The 13,411-nt window shown below is 38.6% G+C and overlaps 1 protein-coding gene across 1 annotated transcript in view; it reads left to right on the top strand.

The window, feature by feature from the left end:
* Window positions 1–13,411, top strand: part of PDS5B (PDS5 cohesin associated factor B) — an 81,514-nt gene that overhangs the window by 50,753 nt on the left and 17,350 nt on the right. Inside the window, exons 20-27 of the mRNA XM_063429324.1 lie at window positions 359–482; window positions 1,740–1,898; window positions 3,193–3,261; window positions 3,817–3,953; window positions 5,187–5,310; window positions 10,130–10,334; window positions 11,081–11,195; window positions 12,907–13,039. Coding sequence (XP_063285394.1) covers window positions 359–482; window positions 1,740–1,898; window positions 3,193–3,261; window positions 3,817–3,953; window positions 5,187–5,310; window positions 10,130–10,334; window positions 11,081–11,195; window positions 12,907–13,039 — 1,066 coding nt within the window. The remainder of the gene's footprint in view (window positions 1–358; window positions 483–1,739; window positions 1,899–3,192; window positions 3,262–3,816; window positions 3,954–5,186; window positions 5,311–10,129; window positions 10,335–11,080; window positions 11,196–12,906; window positions 13,040–13,411) is intronic.

Below are 13,411 nucleotides of genomic sequence, written 5' to 3'. Positions count from 1 at the left end.
TCCCAATTGTTTAAAGGTATTGTTTATGGCCAACAGTTCTGTTTTTGTTTATAATTTCTTCTAACCACAGGGGTTTAAACCTAGTGTAACTTAATTTGGAAAAAGGTTTCAATATATTTTTAAAATGTACAGTCATAATTAAGAAAATGCCATGCATTGTAGGATGTCACTTGAACCATGGGGCTTCAGCATTCTCAGCCAATCACATTGCTGCTGGTTTTTCCAGCCCAGTCAATGTTTATATTTTCCTGAAGTGGGCTGCCATCCACATGTTTTGTGTCTGACAGAGACCGTTTAATTCCTGCCAGAGCACTGTGGTTGAATTTTTGTGTAATCTTGTGTGGGTTTGTTTTTGCAGAGCTTTGCTTCCAGTCTTACAACAAAAAGCTAAAAAAGGACCACCCCGTCAAGCCAAGTACTCCATTCACTGTATACATTCAATATTCTCCAGTAAAGAAACACAGTTTGCCCAGATATTTGAGGTAAACCATTTTCAAAATTATTATACTTGGTTTTTCGCATATCTTTTGGACCACTGATAGCCTTCCCTTGGTATTAGAGATTGTTAGTAATACATACTTAAAATATCACCAGGGTTTTTTCATATCCGTCACTTGGCAATATCCCCCTGGGTTGGAAACGCTGCTCATTTTCAGTTTCCTACTAGGTTTATTTATATATTTGCCTTCTGCTTTCTCTGGCAATGCTGCCCTTTTGTAATTCAATGCTTTTGCTTTGAAAGTGTTAGAATATGTAATTTTCTCATGTCTGTGGTTTGAAAATGACAGTTTGCATTCACACAACATAGAAGATCCTCCGTCGCCTCAACCTTTATTTAGTTTTCAAGAAAACCAGATAGCTGCGCACAGCATGAATTAATTTACTGCTTCAATTTCATGCTATGTCGCTCATGAACAATGGTGTGCTTTTTAGTTTTTAATGCCTTAATTCTTTTTTGTGATGAGGTTTGCAGCCATTAATGGGACACATTTGTGGCTTGCTACAAACATCCAAGTGACATATGTAACTGGTTAAACCACCTATTGAGCTGTTCTGCATATGTCTAAATAATTGATTTTAAAATATGCAAAAATCTATATAACTGCGCATCCTACTACACAAATGTAAAGATACCAAGAGTGTGTGTGTGTATCTCTTCCTCCCTCTCTCTCCCTCTGTCTCTCTATTATATCAGGGCTACTAGCCAGTCCTTAAAATCTGCTTGCCATTGCATATTCACCAGGGGTGAATTTCTACTCGACAGGGCTACATTGTTACTTGCCAATGGCTAGTTGCCAGTAAAGGGACATTATTTCATTTTAGTTTGCATTTGTTCTGAATTTTTTCGGTTTGTCTGAAACTCTTTTTTTTTTTTTTTTATGCAATTCAATTTAGATAAAAAAAATAGTTAGCAAGGTTGGGGGGGAGGGGAGGGTATCTATTCACTCAGAACAGCACTAGTTTTTCAACGAATAGCATTAAATTCTTTCAGCACCCTGTACGGTTATTAATATTTAACTTGTTTTGCATTTTTGGACAAAATTAATGCATACATTTTATTTATTTGTAAATTATTTTTCAAATTAAACAAAAACAAATGCAGAACTATTAGTTAAATACTTGCAGTCCTGAAGTTAGCTTTGTGCATTGTAACGGTCACAAGCTTAGTATTTTGGGATATCACTAATAACTGTATTTGATTTTCTTTTTTTAATTTTTTTTTTTTTTTATATCTTTAGCCGTTACATAAAAGCTTGGATCCCAGCAATCCGGAGAACCTCATTACATCACTTGTGTCCATTGGCCATATAGCACAGCTTTCACCAGATCAATTTTCTGGCCCTTTAAAATCATTGGTAGCAACATTTGTGGTGAAGGACTTATTGATGACTGACAGAGTAAGTTTTGTTATGATTTATAGTTTGGTTTAAGAATGTTATGAATAACTCTTCTATTCAAACTGGTAGTTCTACAACATCTGTGGATCTACCTTTTGGATTCTGCAATACGTTTTTTATTTTTTTTTTCTCTTGATTTTACATTCTTATTTTTTTTTTATTCAGTTTTTGTCCCGAAATACTGTTTTTCTAATATTTTTCATGGACACATTTTTAAAATGATTTTTTGAAAAATGTTTATTTCCCCCAAAACAATTATTGCAAAAATGTTAAGTTTATCCAGAAATATGAAATAATTAGAAAAATGTATCCACAAATATTACATTGAGTCCCACAAGTATTTTTTTATTTTTATTCTGAATTTGATCACTTAGTTGCATATAATATAGGCTGGGTTAAAATCAACTCCACCAACTTTCACAAATCTGTTTCTGATGTTTAAAACCTTGTACCTCAGAAAAAGGAAATAAAATAAATTCTCTACCATAAAGTGGGAAACTGATTTCTCACTGGATCAGAACGATTTTGATACTTGCATATCAACTGTATTATCGCCTTGAATATCCTGTGCTGCCAAAAAGTAGCCATGCTTTAAACTCCTTAAAGAACACTATAATCACCAGAACCATTGCATCTGGTCCCTGCAGTGTTAGCAGTGTATACACTGCCTTCTCAGAGAAAAGGCAGTGTTTACATTGCTGGCTAGTAACACTTTTAGTGGCAGGCGGCCCCTAGATTAACTTCCTTGTCCAATGCTGCACAGTGCTTATGTTCAGTGTCTTCACACTCTGCAAGAAGACGCTGAACTCTCCCCATAGAGATGCTGATTGGTGCAGTGTGAAGTTTTTCTGTGCTTGTGCGTATGCCTCCCTATATTTTCATATAGGAAAGCATTGGGTTGGTGGAGATCATCAAGATCGATCTCAGCCATCCAGGAGAGGATAGATGTGGCGTGGTAGAAAAGGTGAGTAAAATAAACTTTAATCTCCACAGAGGGGCCCGTCACCTAAACAGCCACTTCAGCACTATGGTTTTAGAAATATGTGTTTCTTTAATTTAGCTCTCTACTAAATCTGATTTAAAACAGTGAATTTAGCCTGAATATTCCTCATCTATATTGTACTTATGGTAAAGCCCACTTTTGTTTCCAAGTCTTAATGGATAACGTAAAGAAAATTAAAATTTCGAGATTTTTCCACCAATGCATTTTGCATCATCTTAAATTGGCATTTATTTTTTACTGTGATTGAGTAGATTTGTAAATCAATATCCTATTTAATGCCAATTTTATTAGTCGCCAGGTAGAAAGACAACCAAACTCTGGGTGCCAGATGATGAAGTATCGCAAGAAACCTTGGTGAAAGTAAGTCACTGCTCATTTCACACCCTTTACTAAAGAGCGTGTGTGTATATATAATTATATAATGGCCTGTAAACTTTCTACATGGGTGAGGTTTCCAAATATGTATTGTGTAGTGTATCTCTATCACTGTTCTAAGGGAATTCCCAGGTACTTTACTACATATGGAATCGTTGGAGCCAATGTGGTAAAGAATGGGAAAAAAGGTGATTTTATAAACATTTGTTTTAATAAAAATAATCGTTTTGACACATGCACAGTTTTCAGGCCCTTTCTAGCATTTTTTAATTTTTCTTTCTTTCATTCTATATTTTTTCTCTCTTTCAAAGCTTCTCATGCTCATAAGCACTATTGTAAAAAACAAAACAAACCACTTGGTCTGGGCAAAATTGAATCCTGAGCTAGAAATCACACAAACATGTGCTTCTTGTGTGTTTGGGATATGTGCTATGCTTCCTTTGAAAGCTGAATGTTTTGCTTTTTTTGTAAATCTTTGTGCATTTTATGTATAAAGGTTTCAAGACTGATCAGTCTCTGTACCTATCATGTTTGTTGTAGATTCAAGCAATTAAGATGATGGTGCGATGGTTGTTAGGAATGAAGAATAACCACAGTAAATCTGGGAACTCGACATTACGACTTCTCACAGCAATATTGCACACTGATGGTGATTTAACAGAACATGGAAAATTAAGGTAATTGAGAAACTTACTGAATGCTTTTGGTAGCAACGGAGCTGTCTCTTACCAGTGTACCAAGCATAACCTCTTATTCTATAATATGCATGGTTTTGGCAAGATTATGTATATAATACTATATAAAAATTAGGAAATGTAAGGAAAATTCTTGTCACATCCAGTTAAGCAAATCCATATGATTATTTTGTAGTTTTACAGCAATGTCATCAGTATACACAAAGGGACGTGTTTTTATTTATTTATATATTTTTTAAAAACATATTGGTTGTACATATGCATGTATGACCATATATACAGGACTTTCTGTAGTGCTTACCCCTCGACTCTTGGGTTTCAGTTAGCATTGATTTGATACTTGCATTAATCAATAATTGCAGCGATGTACAAATTTAGCCAATCATTTTTTATCTCACTGTTTTATGTGTTACCCCAAAGTCTTGGATACTCCAGTGTTTGGGCATTTTCCTCTCCTGGAAGCTTAAATTTGCATTAATGTCCCTCTAGTTCTACTGCTATGCAATTGAACGCATGTGTTATCAAATTGTTTGTTGTGAGGATTGCTTGCAAAATGAATCCTTTATCGGAAAATTTATATTTTAAAACATATCCTAAACAACATAACGAATACAGTTCATATTCCACCATTCCCATACCAACTCATTCCAAACTTGGAGATTATTTGTTGACTAGGAGCCGTCAGATAATGTTCTTGGCCAGTGTCAATCTCTGCTTCAGCATATCCACTCAAACCAGAAGTACCACAGTGAAACAATCAGACAGTGCCAGGGTAGTCCAGGCACCATAACTTATACCTTTAAGAAGTCATTACTTCAACATATTGCAAACACATATTTGTCAGGCATAGTAATGTTATACCATTAATCTGCATGTATTGGAGAAGATTATGACAGATTTTTCAGACCTTTGCATGTAGAAAGGGACCAGAATCTATTTTCTTTTAAATATACCTTTATTTGCTTTTTTTTTTTTTTACATTTGCTTGTTCTTAAATTAAGTGCTCTGCTCAGTTGTCTCTTCTAGATAATATCTTTAACATTTTTCTGTGAAGCCAGAGAAGCTGCAAATTTTATTTTTTTGTTTCAGATCTAATACATTAGAACCCCAAGGGGTTGTGCACAGATACACAATTCCTGAATGTGCAGTTATTACATTTGCCAAAATCTTTACGTTAATTCCTGTAGCCATAAATCTGCTTCATTTTTATTCCAGTAAACCGGATATGTCACGTCTGAGGCTTGCTGCAGGGAGTGCGATCGTAAAATTAGCACAGGAACCATGTTACCATGAAATAATCACGTTAGAACAATATCAGCTCTGTGCATTGGTTGTCAATGTAAGTTTTTTGCCTTAAGGTATTTTTTAATATAGACTCAAATGCTTTGGTTATTAAATGTTTAAGAGTTTTTCATAGTGAAATTGGGATCTTAAAGGTTCCCTGTATACACCAAGTTACAAGTAACCGAATATTTAAGTTGAAAGTAAAATCCAAAATAAAATATGATTACAATTTAAATGTATATTTTGCACAGTGCAGCAGGATGTGTAAAATGATACGTACAATAAGTTATGGTTTGAATAAATGTGTTGATATTGGTTCACTGAGACTCTAGGTTTTTTGTAGCCTGCAGTTACAAGGACACTCCAAATGCAGTAACCCGCTTATTGAAATAATTACAGTGCTTGAAAACATGTCTAAATATAGACATAGGCCTCCCATTTAAAAAAAAAAATGTGTTATAGGGATATTTAGCTTCCCTGTTGAGTCATCCAAATATTTACACAAAGTAAGTACAACTTCTTGTAGGATCATGCACACCGCAGTTCCCTGAACCACTCAGAACATTAAGCTGGCTAGGGATGTGTGAATGCTTGTGATTTGCTTATCTGAATCTGTCCCCATCACAGGCACAGCCATCTTCCCCTTGCTGGTCCTCTTCAACTCCTGATGCTTCACCATCAGGTGCCGACAGTCACTGCTGTACTCTCGCGCTTGCATTGAGATCTATAAAGGATCCCACAAAACCACGGGATCCACCATAGACAGCCAATTCCATGTGGCTGTCGCGATTGACCCTGTAGCTTTGCCCAGTGTCAAAGCTGAGGAAATATACAGAGACAAAGTAGTCCTAATTTCAACGCAATCAAAATTATTATTTCATAAAGATTCTATGTGGCAATGCCGATTTAAGTGGTTCACCATATGCCTGCAAATGGATATTTGGAAGATAACAATTTTGCCCATCTATTACCTAATCTGAGTGGAGTACCCTTATATCTTCTGGTTTGCCATATATGCCGGGGTAGGTTATCAAAATCACTCTGTATAATTAGGTACTCTAAAAAGTTCTAACCAAGGGGACAAGATCTACAGGTAACTGTGTATGTTCCCTAGAGCTGACCAGTGTGTCTCTTCATTGCAGCATAAAACATCAACTCTTTGCACCCACTGCTCCACTGTGGGGTCCTAATTCTGTTTCCAAAATTGTCAGATCATGGTGCTTGCAGTACCCAATAGCATCAATAGTAGTATATTTCTGGGAGACTCTTTAAAAACCCGCAGCTATGCCAGTAGGGCATGAGATGGTAAAATAGTGTGGGAAGTAGGCAAAATTTCCTGGACTAACTCGATAACTGCCTGCCAAAAGGGTTGTATCCTTGAGCAATACCACCACAGAAGTTACATGGTGCCCTTACCAGCAGAACATCTCAAGCATTGGTCGCTGTTAGGATTACCTCCTTTCTGCATGCAGTATACCTATGTCATGTGGGTACAATACTCTTATTGAGTACTAGCATAGAAGGGAATAATCTTATTGCCTATAAACTCCCAGTCACTAGGGGTGAGTTGAATATGGAAGGCTGCCCATAGGCTCCCCCAAAAAAAGAAGGGTATAAGTAGAAATATTTCTGTAGTATATTTTGACAGAGGTCTTTTCTCTTGTTGTAATGTGGCGTGCCACATCTGTAATGGAGTCAGGTGCCTTTTAGTCCTTCACAGGAGCACTTCTGTCCAGCTGTAGGACTCCAAATGTGCAACCAGTATACCAGCCGTCACATGGGAAATGAAGTGGAACTCTCCCATTCACCAGCACAGGAGATACTACTTGGAAGTTATGGGGTGTCCCCATCTACATTTGAGATTCTTTGAGTGGAGGGCGTGCGTTATAGATATAAGGGTTTTGCAGCCCTAGAGCTTGGTCCAGGATAGATCCTGGAATATTTGAGCATCAATGGATGGGAGGGCTGTTCTGGCCACTCTGAGAATGTTCCACATGTCAGCATAGTAATGAAGGTGGCAGATGATGATGTGTTTTGGTGGTCTGAGTTTTCTTTTTTTTTTATGTTTCTGTGTATGCAAATGAAACGTATAAGATTGTCTGCAGGTTTGTGCGCTATGTAAAAAGAATGCCTGGATCGGAGCGAAAAACGAGAAACTGAACCTAAATACAGCATACATCTCCCCCACGGACAACTATACAAGCGTGGGAATACTCCTAGCCTTATGGGTCGGAAAAATAAAAAAAAAACGACGGCGGACAAACCTGCTCCAGGGCTGACAATTGGAGACATGTGGCGGCAAGCACGCGGCACGGGCGAATCCAACATGGCGGCTCTCCACGGAGGCTGCTCGGATTTCTTCTCGGATGACTGCTCTGGAGATGCAGAGGATGATTACCCCCCAGCTCCAGCCCCAAAGCAGAAGGTGAATCCTAACAAACCAAGAGCTGACACGGATGCCGACCTGGTAACCACCGGGGTATTAAAAGCATTACTAGCAGACCTGCAGAAAAACATCCTCACGGACGTCACCGCTTTGAGAGGCGAGCTGCAGGGCTTGACAGGCCGCATATCAACACTGGAGGACTCCTCCCAAGACTACCAACAGAATATATCCTCACTACAGACAGCTGTACAGGATCTGCAACGCCAGAACCTACTACATGAACGGCGCTTTGCTGCCCAAGAGGATACCAGAAGGAGACATAATTTAAAGGTCAGAGGGATCCCAGAAGAGATGCTGGAGGCAGAGTTGCCGCAGACACTCAAACGAATGTTGACGCCCATACTACCCTCCAGCCAGGCTAAGTCCATCACCGCCCTGAGGGGCTCGAAACTCTCGGAGAGCAGCTCAACATGCCGCTGGACTATTACCCAACTGTTTCCTGGTTATTTAATCCACAGACCGCACAAAATACCCCTGGCTGTGGGCCCTAAACGCCCCACCGAGATGCGGCACACTCGACAACCAGTGGGCTCCAATTCAACGGACGATTTTCACCTGTTCCCTGACAATAACAAATCTGAAGCACACCGTAGCCACAGCCTGACGCACCGGAGACTCACTCCAGCCTATGGGGACCTCCTGATTGGGGCATAAACCCTGACACTGAGGCCCACATGTACTTACCACAAGCGGTCACCGAGCCTGATGCGGACATGGAGAGCTTCAGCCCAAGTGGCCATCTACGGGTCCCCCACGTCCTAGACTCTCCTACCACTGAGCGATCCACCTTCGCTGTTCAGGTTATGGTGCTTCTGCACGCTTATACCGGGACTCAAAAGTCTGTTTATATGTCTTGATATCATACAATCACCATATTAGATACAGCATCACACATTGGTAACGATACACATGCCTCCCTAAACTCTAATGCCCATCCTGTTAGGCCTTGACACACCCTGGGACGTTTATTTATGCCTTACACGATGTGCTAATATATAGGCCAAACAAGTTGCAAGGCCAAAGTTTGTACCACAGCGCTTGATAGGAACAGGGTTGCTTGGCTATCGGAGTGGCCCGTAGATTCTTCACCACTGGGTAGACACATCCCAGCTTCTAGTTAGCGTAATTCATGTTATCTCCAAAGCTGGCGAGAGGGACACACACGCCAGGACTTGAGTAACGAACACATAGGGGGTATCGGATGTTGAGATATATACACTCCCCGTTAAATATTACCGAGACCACTTAAGCTTCACTTGCTTTAAACCGTTTATTCTCTATGGTTAATGCTTAAACACGCATAATCCCGAGTAATGCTATACTGTGATTGTTTCCAAACCTAGACCAGTTACCTAAGCAGCACCAGCTTGCCTAGCTAGGCAACCAGACCGCACACCACATTGGGACGTATAGTAGATAATCTGCTTATAGTGTACATAGAACAGCACATTAAAGTGTCCATAATTACTACTCCGGCATCTAACTACCATAGGAGCGCAGCTGGCTCGCTTACCCCCTCCTCCCTCCAACGGCTAATTTTCACAATTGCCAGGTATAAGGATCGTCATGTATGAGCTAGTTGTATCATCCCTCACTTAGACAATTAGACTCTCATTCTAGACCTATACCGCTACTTTCTAAGCTTAAACAAATTGTCTTCTCGTTACTACAACCAAAAAATGTGCATTGTACTTCACTGTCATGCCAATGTTGTTTTACTACTCTATAGCGGGTACATGCTGTTGGGGCATGGCACACACATTTGCATTTGTTATCCTTTATGCACCCAAAAAAAAAGAATTAAAAAAAAAAAAAAGAGTGCCTAGATCAGAACTTTTGGATAGCCTCTGGTTATGAGGTTGTTTTGCCTGTCCCTGTTATCCAAGTGTCTATGGTGTTGGTTTTAGCCCGGCTGATCTCTTTGGGCTTCTTTAGCCTGCAATTTGCTCTAGTTCTTGCGGTGATGGAGGTACTTCACAAACTTGCTGCCATCCACCAGTGCTGCTTAGCCACCACTGCATCTATTTTAACATTCACTTTACAAAGCAAATCTAATACATTTTATTTACTTAAACTATTAGTGAGGTAGCTTTTCGAGCATTCTGGTTCTATAATTCAGGACTTCCATCCCTCTGAGATAAGTAAAATCTGTTCCATTCTAGTTTAATAACTTCTGTACCCCAGGTCTCACTTGAAAGAAAATAACAAATCTATTTAAAATTTTAAAATACAATATTGTGTGATTGTTTTTTTATGTGTGGCTAAGGTTGACTAGTGAAGTACTGCTGCTTCTTCACTCAATACAAGGATCCTCTTTTAGTGATGTTTGGCACCATCTACCTGGTTTACTTCAGATTTCCCCCCTTAACATTTTCTGCACTTTAAATTTTTGGGTTGTGTTGATCGCTTGTTTTGCTTTCTATAACAGGATGAGTGTTACCAGGTCAGGCAGTTATTTGCACAAAAACTCCACAAAGGACTGGCCAGATTGCGGCTTCCGCTTGAATATATGGCCATCTGTGCACTGTGTGCCAAAGATCCAGTGAAAGAAAGGCGAGCACATGCCAGACAGTGCCTAGTCAAAAACATCAACGTCAGAAGAGAGTACCTGAAGCAGCATGCTGCAGTAAGTGGTAAGTAGGGATGTTCTATCCCATCTTTCTGCTTTTCAAACTTACATTCAGTGCCATTAACACCACGCAGATTCATTCAGACACTGTTGTTTCCACCTTTATTTGCTTAGAAGGATGCTGTCTGCAACAGGATTGTACTACAAAATACCTCAGCAGGTAACTGCTGTATTGTAACAGAAGTCGCAATTCCATGCAAAATAGGTTATTTTTTTGTTTTGGTTTTCTTGTTCTTTTGATTAATTTGCAGTGGTTTTATTGCTATTAATATTAGAATCTGAAAGGGAAAAAGGGGGGGGGGGGGGGGGGAAGTAAAGTACAAGCAAAATGATTGCTGTACACTAAACAGCTGGTCACCTTTAAACATCAACTCAATCTACCTGGTTTACTTCAGATTCTAAGTTTATTATTTTTTATTTTAATTTTTTTTCTTTCTTTCTGTACCCCCGTTTACCGTACCCAACATGAAGAAAAAAAAAAAAATAGAATCTGAAGTAAACCAGGTAGATTGAGTTGACGTCTAAAGGTGACCAGCTGTTTAGTTTACAGCAATCATTTTGCTTGTACTTTACTTTTCAGCGGGTGTAAATTATCTTATGGTGATAAATCCTGGAGGTGTGAATTTACTCTATTTTTTGTGTTCAGTTCTAAAATTCCTAATAGTTGTTGTTGTTGTTGTATTCATCTTCTTAAGATAAGATAATTATTATTTATATTAATCTTGTGCATTTTTTTTTCCCATCCTCTAGAGAAACTACTTTCTATTCTGCCAGAATATGTTGTTCCTTATACAATCCATTTGCTTGCACATGACCCAGATTATGTCAAAGTACAAGATATAGAACAACTGAAAGACATAAAGGAGTAAGTATATTCTCTTTTTACCATCATTTTAATTCTCTTTCCTCTGCATTAGATTGTTACAATAATGTTGTTGACATACTAAAAAAGCAGGTAAAAATTATATTAATAAAACATAAATACTTGGGCTGTGTGTGTTTACTGGACAAAAATTACATATTTATTTCTAATGCAGCCATTTTCTTTAATCAGGTCTATAGAAAGTTAACTAGATGAAAGACTTTCTGTGTGATTAAAATATATCAATTTGGCGCTTATATCAAATATATATTTTTGCCAATGTAATGAATGTGTATGTCCTTTCAGTGTATGAAGCAGAGGTTTGTCATAGTTGACATGTCTTCAAATGTAAAGCATTTCCATGCACATGAATGTGCCATTTGAGTTAAGATTCAGCCATTTAGCGGGGCCGGGCCGCCAAGCCTAACGGTCGCAGGAAAGATCTGCTCCTGCAAAGCATGCAAAATTAAGCCTGAAAACCGGGACTTTTGACCCACAACCGCGACCCTCGGTGATTGCGGGCCAGCGGAGCCGAGGAGAGGCTAGCTCTCGGAGTTTTAGTCCCTCGGGGGAGAGATCTCCGCCGTACCAAGCCGCCGCTCCACTATCCTGCCCTACAGAGCCCAACGGTGAAACTGAACCATCGCGGTCCCGGTCCTGAGAAATCTTAAATGTGTACATATATTTTTAGTTTTTAAATTAAAAAACTGATTATATCCACAAATTCTGAGAAAATAGATATTTGCAGTAGAATGCATTAGAACCAGATTATTTTATGATTTGATAGTCACACAACCTTTGAAATATTTTGGATTTAACATCATCTTGTATTCTAAATGAAGACACACTCACTCACTACCTGTAACCCATAGGGACCTCTATTCTCATCTACCCAAATTGACCATGACTTTAATATTTGGTAGCTACAGCGATTACATAAATAATCCAATATGAACATCCAAATAACTGTTCCAAAAGTGTTCGTACCCAACCATGGGCTTAAAGTACTAACGTCACTTCCCAGGATTATCCTTTTTTCTAAGCCTCCCACCCCCCTATATTTAAAAATGTCTTTACTGAAGTATATAAAATAACATCAATGAAATCCAAACCATACCGTATTTAGATCCTAACCTAGAACGGAGTGCCTCTATCCTTCCGGTCAGTCAGTTCCACTCAGTCAGGCCAGAGAAAGGGGGCGAAAATTTAAAATGTTTTCTTAAGGGTTACTCCAACAACAACAAAAATAGATGTAAAAAAAAAAAAAATGTTCCAGGCTGGCAAGTGACTCCACACATTGACAGCAAAGTGGTTAAACTTGTCTAGGTGCAGTGTTTCATAGTGAAAGTGTGCACAGACTCCAGTCATCATGACCACTTTACCTGAAGTGGACATGGTACGTGGAGTAAACCTTTAATGATATTTGTTTCTCCTCCTCTAATACAATGTGTGCCCTGGACTGGATCATGTTGGCAACTGCAAAATATTTAATATAAATTTAAACTAAAATGGGGTACAATTAACAGCTTTCCTTTAAGCCTGGACAAGTATCTTCGTTCTCTTGTCTATTTTAGTATGGGCAGCAATTGATGATATTTTTTGTTCATTTCCATCCATGAGTTTTGCTTTTAAGATAACGCAGACAATTCACACAATGCTTGTTTTTCTCTTACTGTACAATCTGAATTCACTGGACAACTTACTTTCGTAATAGGTGCCTCTGGTTCATTCTGGAGATTTTAATGTCAAAAAATGAAAATAACAGTCATGCGTTTATCAGAAAAATGGTGGAAAATATTAAGCAAACAAAAGATGCACAATCACCAGATGACCCCAAGATAAATGAGGTATGGACAGTGATAATTTGCATTGCTTTCTTATACAACTTTTAAGATCTTGGTCTATAAATATGTACATTTGTGCACTATTTTGCTTGATTATATATTTGCTTTGCAGTTGATGACTAAAAAAAACAACTTTATTTTGTCAGCATTTGGGCCAGCAGAACGGTCACAAGTTGACATGCGGGATGCATGTTTTGGCCCATGTTTATTTGTGAAAAACATTATCTAATTTGGAGGGTTAACCTATCATATATTTTGCGATGAATGCTGAATTATTTGACCGCATTCTTTGGGTTTACTGATGCAGGGCTGGATAACTAAAAGTGAAAAAGTTAGCTATTGGTTGACAAGTTATATTTTTTTTAATTTCTTAAA

The sequence above is a fragment of the Pelobates fuscus genome, chromosome 1 (genome assembly GCF_036172605.1).
Source record: "Pelobates fuscus isolate aPelFus1 chromosome 1, aPelFus1.pri, whole genome shotgun sequence".
NCBI lineage: Eukaryota > Metazoa > Chordata > Amphibia > Anura > Pelobatidae > Pelobates > Pelobates fuscus.
The sequence above is the reverse complement of the archived record's forward strand: the minus strand, read 5'-3'. Positions and strand labels throughout refer to the sequence as shown.